The sequence below is a fragment of the Cyprinus carpio genome, chromosome B20, assembly GCF_018340385.1.
Source record: "Cyprinus carpio isolate SPL01 chromosome B20, ASM1834038v1, whole genome shotgun sequence".
NCBI lineage: Eukaryota > Metazoa > Chordata > Actinopteri > Cypriniformes > Cyprinidae > Cyprinus > Cyprinus carpio.
In genome coordinates this window covers 26766198-26781321 of record NC_056616.1, presented here as the reverse complement: position 1 = coordinate 26781321, position 15124 = coordinate 26766198, and the positions used below count along the sequence as shown (strand labels likewise).

At 35.8% G+C, this 15124-nt stretch overlaps 1 protein-coding gene across 1 annotated transcript; it reads left to right on the top strand.

Annotated features, from left to right (window-relative positions):
• Positions 1-4390: 4390 nt before the first annotated feature.
• opn8b (opsin 8, group member b) lies at positions 4391-13733 on the top strand. Its single transcript, XM_042747157.1, has 4 exons — positions 4391-4782; positions 8606-8899; positions 10298-10623; positions 11807-13733. Exons 1-4 carry the CDS (start codon positions 4713-4715, stop codon positions 12191-12193), a joined length of 1077 nt encoding a protein of 358 aa, XP_042603091.1. The 5' UTR covers positions 4391-4712; the 3' UTR covers positions 12194-13733.
• Positions 13734-15124: the final 1391 nt, after the last annotated feature.

Here is a 15124-nt window from a genome sequence, read left to right as displayed (position 1 = left end):
GACTGTTTCTTGTATTTTAATCCTGCGTTCTTTATTCTGCAATAATTGTTGTCAATCTTTCTTTAATAGTATTACTTGTGCACATGTAATGCATCTAAAGCTGTAATTACCGGTGAAAGGGGCTGATCATCAGATGAGGTACACAGATTGAAAGAAGGATCCTGTTAATGGCTTTTAATGCATGACTCCTTCAAGACAAACACCCCATTGAGACATTGATCGAAACGTCATGCTCACTTTGTCAAGCTATAGGGCACAGATGCTAAACTTGTTGTTAGACAGAATTCTTCAAAAAATAATAAAGCCGGATTAGGTGTTCCTTCAACTACAGTATGATTTAAGAACAGTAAGATTTTTAATACAGGCTTGGAAATATTTAATCATTTCATTATTTGTGCTACTTTGCATTTGCCTTTTATGTATAGGTATATGTTATTGTTTTAGTCCCACACAGTCACAAATATTAAAAATAAAATCACATTTAAAAAAAAATTTTGGTCGTTGGCTCTTCCCCAACCATAACTTTTTAAAACGCTACTGCAGAGTGACTCTCTGTGGGATTTCTGAGTTGTTGGCAGGGGTGTCTTATTGAATTAGGGAGCAGATCAAAGTGAAGAGGGCTGACCAGGACACATATGAACACACATCCCAGCAGCTTTCCATTCCCAACTTTACTTTACTATCCTCAGAGACGCACAAATGGACGCTCTGAGAAGTGCACTCTGGATGTAGATTAATGTCTAGACATATCATTTTGCTCAGTTTCCTGAATGTAAAGTGTCTCTGATGGCATGGTATGTCAAAGCAATACTTGGCTTAAAGGGATACTCCACCCCAAAATGAAAATTTTGTCATTAATTACTTACCCCCATGTCGTTCCAAACCCGTAAAAGCTCTGTTCGTCATCTCTGTTCAACATTTTCATTTTGGGGTGGAGTATCCCTTTAAAGGGCTGTGTTTCTTCGCTACAGAATAAATTGTGACATCATCAGTAAGCAGAAAGAAATCAGTTTGTTCATTCCCTGCCAAAACTTCATTTCAAATCTATGACTGTCATCAGTAATTCAAATGTTGTTCCAAACCTGTTTGACTTTGCCTGTAATGTCTTTGTATAAAACCCCAAATGTTTCATGACAAAGACAAAAGATGTGGATCCAAGAACATGGCTTGCTTTCATGAGTCATATTAATCATTTTACATTATTTTCTTCTACTGTTAACCACCACTCATCAAAAGAGAAAAGTGAGCATTTCACACGTCCTCTGCCCTTCATGGAGAGCTCAATTTACAGAAGAGCTCTGCATCTTCTACAGATGAAAGTTCAAAGAAAATAGAAAGACAGGCCTCCTCCAGAAACCACAATGATGATGAGCATCAGACAGACTTAGAAGTGAAAGGAGAAGTGTATAATTTTTCTGATACTAGCGTCACCAATCAGAATTGCAGAAATAATTGTTTCTAAAAACCTCGACCCACATCAGCCATTGGTTGAGCCAATTATCCTGAGTGCAACCATTACAGCACATGTTCCTATCCACATTGTATGCCTACAGTGATAAATACAGCATAGCCAATTTGCATTGGCAATAATGCTAATAACATTCATCTAAACCCCGTGAAACTTTCAGATCTTTAAATCACTTTCTTGGAGGGAAGGGTGACAGATCCATGATCTAATATCATTTCCCAGAGAGCTTCATCACGAGGAAAGACACTAGCCATTGAGTGCTTCAGTGGTTTACTCCTGATCTGATTACTCAGACCACGGTTGGAACCAAACTAACACATTAAAGGGTTAGTTCACCCAAAAATGAAAATTCTGTCAATTAATAATTACTCACCCTCATGTCGTTTGAAACCTGTAAGACGTACGAATTCCTATGACCTGATTTGTGCTAAATAATATGTATTTTACTAGTTGCCCAATTCGTATGAATTTGTATGAATGACCTACATCTAACCTCGCCCTTAAACTTACCCATCACTGCGGTCTAGACAAATCGTACAAAATTGTACGAGTGAGGTCTGTTAGTTTTCTTTTATAGTGTTAACTACAGGTAGCTAAATCACACCTTGGTGGGCGGGGTTAGTGTAAATCGTTTTAGCCAACAAGGCGGGCTATTTGCACTTAGTGTAAATAGACACTCCGTTTACTTAATGAGTTAACCAAAGATATAATGAGCAATTGTAATGTTCAAAGCAGATGTCATAACAAATATCAGTAGATAGTATTCGTACGACTTTACCTTCACCCTGAAGAAATACAAACAGAGGACAGAAGATAACAAGCACAGCACTAAAATGGTGCAAAGCTACATAAGGTTTATAGGGGAGACGTTTCTAGCCTTTTTTAATGTATGCACCCCCATTCATGTAAATACTTAAATGTATTCATTTAATGCATTTATAATAATAAGACACTATAAAACTGACTAAAATGACATATGCAGCATATGTTCAAGCCTATTTTCAACTATTTTTATTTTATTTAAAGGTTTTCCAAATTACCACACATAAACAGATATCTTGCATACTTGCATAACACCAGATGTAAGATGTAAATCCAATTAATTAGTAAGCTACTGTTTCCACTAATGAATTCAGCGATAAGAGTTATGAATAATTCAAAGTTATTGATCAAAGGTAAATGAGTCATGCAAATTTGTTATTAGGAAGGAAAAACCTAAATAATAATATGCAAAGGAGGTTTTTAGATTTCCTTTGAGGAGGTAGTGTCCACAGCAATAGGACTGCATAAGTGAAGACAGAGAAAGGTTGAACCGCATTCAACTGGTAGCCTCCGGAAATGAGAAATGTAAATGAAGAAAAAGTTCACCCCAAAATTAAAAATTTGCAGAAATTTCCTCACCCTTAGGCCATCCAAGATGTAAAAAAGTTTGTTTCTTCATCTGACCAGATTTCAAGAAATTTAGCATTACATAATTGCTCCCCAATGGATCCGCTGCAGTGAATGGGTGCCGTCAGAATGAAAGGCCAAACAGATAAAAACATAACAATAATCCACAAGTAATCCACACTACTCCAGTCGATCAATTAACTATCTTGTGAAAAGCTGCATTTTTGTTATAAGCCAGTTTATCATAAAGATGTTTTTCAAACCATTGCTTCCAGTTAAAATATAAGTCCATAATCCATAATGTTGCATAATATTGCTGTTGTGTTTGTAATGAACAAATCCATTTATCAGAAATAAGTTTCATTCTGACAGCACCCATTCACTGCAGAGGATCCACTGGTGAACAAATGATGTAATGTTAAATTTCTCCAAATCTGTTCTGAACATACAAACTCATCTACATCTTGGATGGCCTGAAGGTGAGTATTTTTTTCAGAAAATGTTCATTTTTGAGCAAAGTATTCTGTTAACCACACCCACAGGTCTCTGCTGCACAAGAGCCAGCTAAAGAAATAAACATGAGATTGCAGATGAAAAACATAGCTTTAATTGTGAACGGTGCTCGACAATTTCCTCAAAGCATTGTGCAAAGCATTGCATAATTTGTCTCATTCCCGCTGTGCACACAAACCATACCAGTATGTGCAGAAACTCTCAGATATCTCAATCTCAGTTTATTTGACATTTCCTGATGGATTTAAGTGCACTGAACACTTAAGCCTTCATTGAGAGACATCAAAGAGAGAAGAACATATAATTGTCTTGGTGTCTTTTTACTTTAAAATGGCTCCAGATTTTATTATTCATTTTTTTACTTAAGGATGAAAGTCCCAGTTTGTTTAATTGAATTTCGAAAGAATCTGAAAAAAAAAAAAAAAAAACTGTGACATCTGAAGCTTGCTAATTTGATTTAATTGCCTAAATGCGAAGAAGAATCAACTTCTTATTACTCTCTGTGTTTTCTGTTTCTGTAATCAAGTGTGTTTTGCGAGGATGCATGATTGCAATTTATGACTATTGTACAGTGACAGTAATGCACTTGCATGAGAGATGACTGATTCTCCAAAACAATCAGAATAACAGTAGTTATAGACCTCTCTCTCTCTCTCTCTCTCTCTCTCTCTCTCTCTCTCTCTATATATATATATATATATATATATATATATATATAGAATAATTTATATATATAAATTATTCTGTATATATATTTTAATTAAAATAAAACATTGTAAATAAACCACAGCAATATTTTGTTCTTTATTATTTTCCCAGTTGCACTCAAAAATATTTTCATCTATCTATCTATCTATCTATCTATCTATCTATCTATCTATCTATCTATCTATCTATCTATCTATCTATCTATCCTAACGCGGGACTTAAGTGTGGTCCAGTCATGATTAAGACCCTCCTTTTGAGGACTTTAGTGAAGCGGACCCTTGTAGAGATGTTGTATCAGACGCTGGATTGAGGGCGTCCAGTGCGCACCAGTAACCTCTCATGGCGAGTTCTTCTGTTTTATTCGTTATTGAGCAAAAACAGCGGCATCGCTTCATTTTCTCGGTATGTTGTTGAGGTGGGGGCTTCATTTAATCGCGTTCTTTATCTCGGTTGGACATCAGATGTTTCTGACACCTGACAGCAGTGTGGATCGTCTATAGCTTCTTGTTCCAGTGGAATTTCACAGCGCATGTATTTTCGTTAACTTTTTCCACATCGTACCGATCCTTGTGAGCGCGTGTCTTTCTGGGAATTAACATCTCGTCCCGCTAAAGAGCACATTTCACTTGTCCACATGGATATTTATTCCTCTAAACTATCACCGGCTGTGGATTATGGAGTTGGTGCGTTCCTGCTGCTCATTGGTAAGATTGCGTTACTGGATCTCCAACTTTTTTGGTTACCCTTTCTGGCGCGTAATAGTGAGTCTGTGTGTTTCCAAACTGATTAATAAAACTTCTTACCTAATGACTCAAAAGGGGTAGTTATTCTGAAAACGCAGTGTTTTATAGAGAAGTTTAACGATCGATGCTTTGGTACATTTTTTATTTAAGAGAAACCAGGGCTATTAATTTACACCAACAAAACTGTGGATTAAATCAGGTTGAAATAGTTATTTAAGGTAATAATTGCATGTTACCACTTTTTACACCTCCCAAATCATCATTTTTGGTTATACAAGTAAACAAACAAACCAACAAAAAACAACAATCAAGTGAATATTTGTGTATGTGAAATTTACTTGCAACAATAGACTTGAATCCTGGAGTAAAACGTTTGCATTCTCTCATTCTGTCCCAACAAGAAATCTATTTGTTTTCCTCCAATAATTGATAGAAATCAATTATTCGTTTCATTCACTCCCTTAATGTTTATATAGAGAGAGTCAAGTTGTCTTACTGTTTATATTTTAATGTCAGTTTCCATTGTGACAACATGCTCAATATATATGGTGTGTTCAATTAACTTTCTTTTTTCTAGGTAATAATGGTTGGTCACTGGCTTTTTTTTTTTCTTTTTTCTTTTTTTTTAGTGCTAAGATATTAAAGTATGTGTCTTTGACTTCTTTCATTCTCTCCTGTCCTTTGTCACTCATTTAGTATTTATATAGAGAATTCAAAGTTGTGTCTTGGATTTCGAGATACAGTAATATATGTAATCGTACAGAGATCAGGCTTATTTTAACTGATCAGTAGGTTTAACTGTGAACAATCATTTGTGTCAGAGGCAAGTGAAAATTATGTTTGTCTGAGGACAGAGTAGTCATCCGTGACATTACTGCAAGGATGAAGAGACTCGTGGGTCTCTATTATCTTTGCAAAACCATTCTTGACTTTCTCTTCTCAAAGAGAAAGCATAACCTCTGTGACGTCCAGGTTACCAGAGCAGACTGTATATATCAATTCTTTTTGCAGTATTCTATGCCCCAGAGTCCAAATTTCTATTAGAAAATCGTGTTGTAAATGGCACAATGAGAAATACACACAGAAATCCCTCATCAAAGTGCTTTCACACTGATGTCACTTTTCATTCGGTTGCTTTGACAAATGGCCTTTGCAACTGGAGACGTTTAATTTCCTCAATACATTCCAATTTAAATTGCAGGTGTTTGATAAACCCTTAATGCAGTTGGCAGAGGGAGCATTGAACCTATTTTAGAAGATGAGGATAATTGGGTAAAGCTGATGGCATATGATTTATACACACTTTACCCTTAAGGCTCTGCTGAATGAAGCAGCTCTGTTCCCTATAGACGATAGACTGTTTGCTCCTTGCACAGCAAGATGTTTTTAATTTTAGTGGAGCAGATCTGTTTTCTGCTGCAGGAAGATCCTAGCGACTCATATGTAATGCTTTCAAATGTAAGATTACAGATGGATTAAATGTAATCCACGTATCCAGCAGTCAGCGATGAAGAATAAAGGATTTCACTGGCACAGCACAGATCAATTCTGACAATGTTAGGTACATTCAGCCACGTTAGCAGAAACCAACCTAAAACTTGCTTAGGATTATTGTAAATTTCTCACGAGTTTGTACAGGATGTGGGTTTTACATTTAAGTTAGGACATCAGTCAGTACTGAATAATGCGGTGCTAGATTTTTATTTATTTTTAGTGAAAGTGACGTGACATACAGCCAAGTATGGTGACCTATACTCAGAATTCGTGCTCTGCATTTAACCCATCCAAAGTGCACACACACAGCAGTGAACACACACACACACTGTGAACACACACCCGGAGCAGTGGCCAGCCATTTATGCTGCAGCGCCCGGATAGGATAAAAAAAGCATAAAAATACTACTATGATTGACAAATAGTTAATCTTTTTAAATTTAGTGAGAAATTAAAATTGTATTTTTTTCACATTAGAGTAATAAGAATCAGTCTAAATTTTTTTTTACAATTGTTAAAGATTCCATTAGGCTATGTAAAACATGTTGCGTGGTTATGTAACATTCACCCCATTAGACCTTCATTGATTGCTGTGTAAAACATGTTCTAAGTTGTCCTTCAGCTTCCTTGTAGCTTCAACTGTAGTGTGACGCTAGTAACTCCAAGGTCATGTGTTCAATATATATATATATATATGTGTGTGTGTGTCTTGAATGCAATATAATTGCTTTTAGATAAAACGCCTGCCAAATTCATACAGTAAATGTAAGTCCCACAGTTATTATGTACTGCTAAAAATGCAGTCTAAAGCAAAACAAGAAGGTTATAGAGTAGGCAAGGAGACACAAAGTAACGACACAAGAGACTGTTTGAAGATGGGGTTACATAAGACTACAGGAGGAATTTGTCTTTGGGATTTGATCCCAACATTTGCTCTGAACAAAACACTATATAATAAGATCTGTAGATTAAAAGGAGACTAGCAATTCCAGGAACGTGGGATATGGACTGATAAAATGAACCTTGAATGCAATGGATGTCACTTTGGATAAAAGTGTCAGCCAAATGCAGAGCAAGATATGCATTAATATAAAACAATTACAAATCCAAATAAAATTCATATATAGACATGATGCAGCATCTTGCATTTTCTCAGCAAATATGGAAGAAGGTGTAAGTGATAGAGATGGATATAGTCAGCTAGTCATTATCACAAAATCAAAACACAGAATGTCATATATTTTCTGTCAAAATAAATAAATGGAAATTAAATTTGAATGTAACACATGGATTAAGTCTAAATTAGCAAATCCAGTTCTTCTTCTCCTTAGCCCAGGTAAGATGCCTCTGACGTTGTCTGTGGTTCAGGAGTGGCTTAACAAGAGGAATATGACAACTTTAGCCAAATTCCTCGACACGTCTGTGTCTGGTGGCTCTTGTTCCTTGACCCCAGCCTCAGTCCATTCCTTGTGAAGTTCACTCAAATTCTTTAATCAATTTTGCTTGATAATCCTCATAAGGCTGTGGTTCTCTCGGTTTTTCTTCCACACTTTTTCTTTCCACTCAACTTTCTGTTAACATGCTTGGATACAGCACTCTGTGAACAGCCAGCTTCTCTGGCAATGAATGTTTGTGGCGTGCCCTCCTTGTGAAGGGTGTCAATGATTGTCTTCTGGACAACTGCCAGATCAGCAGTCTTCTCCATGATTGTGTAGCCTAGTGAACCAAACTGAGAGACCATTTTGAAGGCTCAGGAAACCTTTGCAGGTGTTTTAAGTTGATTAGCTGATTGGCATGTCACCATATTCTAATTTGTTGAGATAATTGGTGGGTTTTTGTTAAATGTGAGCCAAAATTGTCACAATTAAAAGAACCAAAGACTTAAACTACTTCAGTCTGTGTGCATTGAATTTATTTAATACACGAGTTTCACAATTTGAGTTGAATTACTGAAATAAACTTTTCCACAACATTCTAATTTATTGAGATGCACCTGTAAGTGTACTAGTGTATGAAAGAAGGGTTTAAGTGTACTACAAGTGGTAACTAAATGCATTTTTAAAATACAGAGATAGTATGTTAAAAGCACATTTTAGTTCATATTCATGTTGTCCCAAAATAGCACAGTTGAGTACACTTAGATGATCTTAAGTTTTCCTAAGAGGTACTAGAATAATTTTTACTATATTATGTACAAAATTAGTGTGTGAAAATAGAGTACTTTAAGTACATTATGGATGTGCGTTTTTCATCTGGGTGTGTTTTTCTTCTTTTTGTCTTTCACATGCAGCAATTCTTTCCATTGTGGGGAATTTGATGGTTCTTGTGATGGCATACAAGCGGTCAAACCACATGAAGCCCCCTGAGTATTTGAGTGTAAATCTTGCTGTGACAGATCTGGGAGCAGCCATCACCATGTACCCGCTGGCTATAGCCTCAGCTTGGAACCACCATTGGATAGGAGGAGACGTCACCTGTGTGTACTACGGCCTGATGGGATTTTTCTTTGGAGCAGCTAGCATGATGACCCTGACAATTATGGCTATTGTTCGATTCATTGTGTCTTTAACGCTCCAGTCACCCAGTGAGTTCCCCTGGGCTCTATCTATGGACCTATTTTTATTCTGACTCCTGCATAGATTTCTAATGAGTGGTAAAACCTCAGAGCTCCTGAGAGTTCAATTATCTTTTCTTACCATGTAAAGTTCTGTTGAGAATGACAATGTACATTTCAGAGGTAGAGCATTTGCCTGATGCACGTTATCTGCTCCAAAATAAATAAAAAAATTATCTAATTAAAACTGTTTTAATAGTATAGCCACAGTATGCAAACAATATGGGTGTTAATGATTTAGATAATGAATACGATAATATGAAAAATCGCAAATCGCAAAAAACAACTGTTAAAAGGATGAATTTTTAACAGCTTTGCACCACAAATAATACACCATTTTAACTGAAAAATTAAGTCAGGTGCTTTTATAAAATGATGAGCTTCACATTTCTGCTCTAATCGTAATCAGTTTTGTGGTAATCAATATTATGCCACAAATGCTGTTGATTGAGCTAAACTTGTACTAAACCCAGAATATTCATTTGACCAAACTTTTTAAATGGCATTGACCCCAAACAGAACATTATCAATTTATTAAATGTATATGATACAGCCAATCATTTCTGATTAATTCCACTATAACATAACAAAGCAAGGTTTCATTAATGGTTTGACAGAGGGAGTGATCTGGTTTCAGCTCTGTAAGAGGTCATGTTCTCACTGAGAGCTGCTAGGGAGCTCTGTTACAGCAGATAGTTGTCATTTACACACAAACTCAACATGACAGTTCAGTAAAGCTAACTTAATGGAGTTTTTTGGCTGTTTCATGCTGGGAGACAAACACAGAATTATTGAAATGAAACTTGGCATGGGAATAACTGCTGTGGAGGGAAACAAATAGATTTCTTGTCTGCCCTTATTGCTAGACAAATGCTAATAAAGAGCTGAAAGAGATATCAACCCAGAATAACTCTTTAAGTAGGCCCATTAAATTAAACAACCACCCAGAAACCCCTAAAAGACATCCAGCAACCCATTGCCAGTCACCTGGAATGCCCTAACAACAATCTAGAAACCATATAGCATTGCCTAACAACCAACCAGAACACTTTAGCATCACAGTGGCTAATTTTGCATGAGCAAGCACTACTCATGTTTTCATAAAATTAAATAATCTATTATTCATGTTTGCATTTAGTGCCAGATGTCAGATTCAGCTTATGTGTGCATCTGTAATCTGGAAAAGCCCACTTTCCCCAGTTTTCTGGGAAAAGACCACCTACATTGTGCTCATCATTCTTAAAGGAAGACAATAAAATGCTAAATATAAAATAAAAACAAAAGAGCAACACATAAAAACTGCTTTTGCATTCAGATCCCCTTTATTTCAACTTTAACTGTCTTTTTTTTGTTTTGTTTTTTCCATAGAAGAGAAAATCAGCAAAAGGAACGCAAAGATCCTTGTGGCGACCACATGGCTGTATGCACTGCTCTGGGCTATTTTTCCTTTGATTGGCTGGGGAAAATATGGCCCGGAGCCCTTTGGCCTGTCCTGTACTCTGGCCTGGAGAGACATGAAGGAACAGAGCCAGTCTTTTATCATCACCATCTTCTTCATGAACCTCATCCTCCCAGCCGTCATCATCATCTCGTGCTACTCTGCTATTGCTCTGAAACTGTACATTACCTACAAGTCTATGGACGACAGCAATCACATCTCCAACATGATAAAGATGCAGCGGCGGCTCATGGTGGTGAGTCTATTTGACTTATGGTTCGCACCAGCTACACTGCTATTATGAAATAAGTTCTGTACATTATGTGCTTACCTGAACGTGATCTGAAACTCAAGAGCATCAGGCTTTCTAGCTGACAGCTTTAACCTCATTAACTCAATATTAAGACGTGTACAAAATAGCAAGACAGATGCAGACGCAATTATCAGAGTAACTAGTTATGTTTAGGTCACAGTGGGCAGGCATCAATTTGACACTTCTTTAAATATTAAAAAACAACAATTTAATCTTGATGTTTAAAACCTTGATGTTTTGTGGAACACACAAGATCTTTCGAACAAGATGTTTTCCAGGGTTTAGTGCATGCATTCAAACTTACTGCCTCAAGATGTGTGGCATGCATCACAACAAAAATGCTTAAATCATTTCAGTTATTTAAAATGTGCAAATTATGTAAAACATATGTATGAATTTGCGTGTTTCCAGTGCTAGTTGCCAAAGCAGCGTTTCTCATTATAATTTAAAGATGATGTACTAAAAGAACTAAAACTGAATAAACTAGAAAAAAACAAAACATATATATTCAAACAAAAGATATATTCAAGAATAAAAAACACATAATTATATATATATATATATATATATATATATATATATATATATATATATATATATATATATTTAAAGACAGCGATGCATTCAGCATTCATATTTTGTAATGTATTCACAAAGAGACTGCATGACACTAAAACTCTCTAACTTGTTTCCTAAACTAATTGTCTTACAAACCTGCACTGTAAAAAATTATCATATATATAATGGTGAAAGACTATGGTAAAAATCCTGTTAATTGTTTAACAGTAAATTCCCTTACTCTATCATCTAATGGGGTATTTCATGTAATTTTACTGTAAATTATTGTTAGGCCAATATTTGTTTCTTCATGGGAACAGAATTTGGAGAAATTTAGCATTACTTCACTTGCTCACCAATGGATCCTCTGCAGTGAATAGGTGCCGTCAGAATGAGAGTCCAAACAGCTGATAAAAACGTCACATTAATCTACAAGTAATCCACATGCCTCCAGTCCATCAATTAACATCTTCTGTAACAAAAAGCTGCGTATTTCTAGTTTTACATATGTATAAGAACATACACCAAAAATAACATGATCTGAACTTGTTATTCTTTGCTTTTACAGATCGCTGTGTTGATCAGCATTGGGTTTGTCGGCTGCTGGGTGCCGTACGGCATCATCAGCCTGTGGTCCATCTACCGCCCCGGTGACTTGGTCCCTCCTGAGGTCAGCATGTTACCTTGTCTGTTCGCCAAGTCATCCACTGTATACAACCCGTTCATCTACTATATCTTCAGCAAGACCTTTAAACAAGAAGTCAACCAGTTGGGCTGCCTCTGCGGGAGATCCAATATTTGCTGTACCTCTGATGCCAAAAACGGCCCGGAGAATACCATCTATCTAGTGTGCGATGCAAACAAGTCCAAAGCTGGAGCAGAGGAACAATCAATAGAGAAGAGCAGGGAGAATGAGACTCAACTGATCAGTAGGACCTGTGATTTGCACTCTTAAGAGTGAATTGGTACAGAACACTGATAGTGGAAACTTCTGAGCTTTTTTTGCCCGGTTGAAGGCACATGGAGTGGTCCATGGACTCTTGAATGAACTTTTGTTTCTTCTTTCATTCCACAAGCTTCAATGCCACTCTATATCATCACATTGTATGTATCAGTGAGGTGTTTAGGTGTTATCTTTCATTATAAAAAAGGGCATTTCACTGACACATTCAGTGCACTGTTTCAGCATTCTAATACACTCAAACACATTATCTTTTTTCAAACAGATCGCCAAAAAATTATTTCGGCAAAAAGATTCTGCAACACCCATATGACCTTCTTTCTTCCGTGGAACTTACATAGAGATATTGTGCATCAGTTTAAGCTTATACTTTTATTAGGTCCATGGTGATTTATACTCCCAAACTTCTCAACAGCCAAAAAACACAATTAAAGGTGCAGTGTGTAATTTTTTCCTCCCTTTAGAGAAGCTACGGTGGCCGACACAGGTAAAGATGTCGTCCGTAAAGACAGCAGTGAGCAATGAGATTTCTTTACAAAGGTAAATCAAGGAATTATATTTACTTAATCTTTCAATAAATCAATGTTATTGCGAATGTTAATGTACTTGTTCATCATTGTGTCAGTGTTTTATTCACAAGAACAACAAAGTCACGAAACGCGCTGTGTAGAGCAGTTTGTCTGTTTATGGCTACTGTAGAAACATGGTGGTGACTTCCATTTAAGGGGACCCGTGGTGTATGTAGATAGAAATAGCTCAATCTAAGGTAATAAAAACATAATGGTTCATTAAGAAAGGTCTTTATACACCTCTGAAAACATAGTTATGTATGTTATATTGCATTTTTGTAAATAGATTGTTGTAAATATTACACATTGCACCTTTAAAGTATCATAAAACCAGTTCATATGGCCCATGCGGTATGTATTTCAAGTCTTCTTAAGGTATAAGATAGCTTTGTGTGAGCCACAATGTGAAATTTAAGAAATTAAAAATTTGTTAAGCTGTCAAATCTGATTTTTCCTACTGTAAATATATTAAAACTTAATTTTTGATTAGTAATATGCATTGCTAAGAACTGTATGCTTTCAGATGATGTATAAATCTCAATTTTGAGAAACTTACACTTATGACTGGTTTTGTGGACCAGGGTCACAATTATTTCTGTCTCCACTTGAAGTACACATGTGCATCAAAAATTAGTTTTCATGGGAAAAAATAAAGTCAGATTTGAAACAACATGAAAGTAAGACAGGATTTTCATTTTCAGGTGAACTATTGCTTATTCCTAGTCTTACAATGGCCCATATTTATTTTTGGTGTGCCTGCATCACCCTGATTTTGCCATGTTAAATGAAAACATGTTGAATTGTTGTTTTTACCCGTTTGATTGATTTTGCCATCCTCAGGAACGAGAGAAAAAAAAAAACATGTGGATGCTCTGATGAAAAGTGCTGTGTTTTTTCGCTTCAGTGACTCCACTGTGGCCATAACCAGGTCGTTTGAGACTGCAGTCCTCAACATAAAAATACAGCTGAAAAAATCTAGAGATCCATTTGTCTGGTTTTACTATTTATAGGTATGTGTTTGAGTAAAATTAATGTTTTTGTTTTATTTCCTTAACTACTGACATTATTACTCCCAAATTCCAACTAAACATTTGACAAAAATATGCTTTCAGACTTCAAATAAAGCAAAGAAAACAAGTTCATATTCATCTTTAAACAATGCAATACTAATGTTTTAACTAGGACAAAAATCATAGGACTAAAATAAGCCTTTTCTCAAGGAGGAATTGACGGTTAGCCTTCAGGAGGATGTAAAATTTTGATAGAGCTCTAACTGCTGTAGGCTACTTTTTGAAAATTTCTGTAATATTATTAAACAGGATGAAATGTTTGAGAGTGAGGCTGATGATACATGGGGCAACTTTTTTCAGCAATGTTGCTTGGGCACTTTCCCCATTGAGAATGGATAACAAATTTCTATCTAAAAAATTTTGATCGGTCGTGGGTCCTTTGTGTCAACTGGTTGCCTGTTGCCGACAACATTTTCCAAAGTTGCATGGGAACATTGCTCAAAAAGTTGCCCTATGTATCATCAGCCTGACACAAACCAACAAATAAGCTGCCACAAAATATCAAACATCCCATCTATTGCTAATACATATGTTGTGAAGTTCTCCTGCCAAAATGATGCCACTTCCTGTAGAAATGCTAGATTTTAAGATTATAAAAAAGACTTAAAGGATGGAAACTAATAAAACACCCTAAATTGCTAGGTTAAAGAAAACATAAAAAATATTGTGGCTACGATTTCGTCACAACATCCTCACAAACAAAGGTTTTCACTGATTTTGTTTTTTATTTCTAACATGTTCTCAGGTAAGTACTTCACATCCAAAACCCAAGCAGCAGGGTACAATAATTTTGCATTACATTCAAAATCCTATCTAAATCAAGATCTAAAGCTTAACAAAAAAAGAGCTGGGCAAACTTGGCTTTTTCCCGGTTTTGTTTTATAAAGAGTCAACTGTTTATAAAACAGAAATCTTTTTTTTTTTTTTTTAAATAGACCTAATGCATAATTATAAAACATGAATAAATAAATGTAATAATGAATACAGAGCTAATGATTTGTGTTAATTATAATGTTAATTTAAATAATAAATATACACACTTGTAAATACTTATAGATATAAATGGGTCATAATGTATCAACTCAATTAGATGTCCCTGGCTAAAAAAAAAAAAAATATTTGTCACATTTTTCCCTGAAGGAAAAAAATGAAGAAGAAAGCCACATACACAACAGGGAATATAAAACAATATGAAACTATGTATCACTTCATGGTTAATACCGTTTTTCATTTGGGTGCAGCAGGGATGCTGGGAACTCAAAAACAGAAATGTTAATAAAGCAACA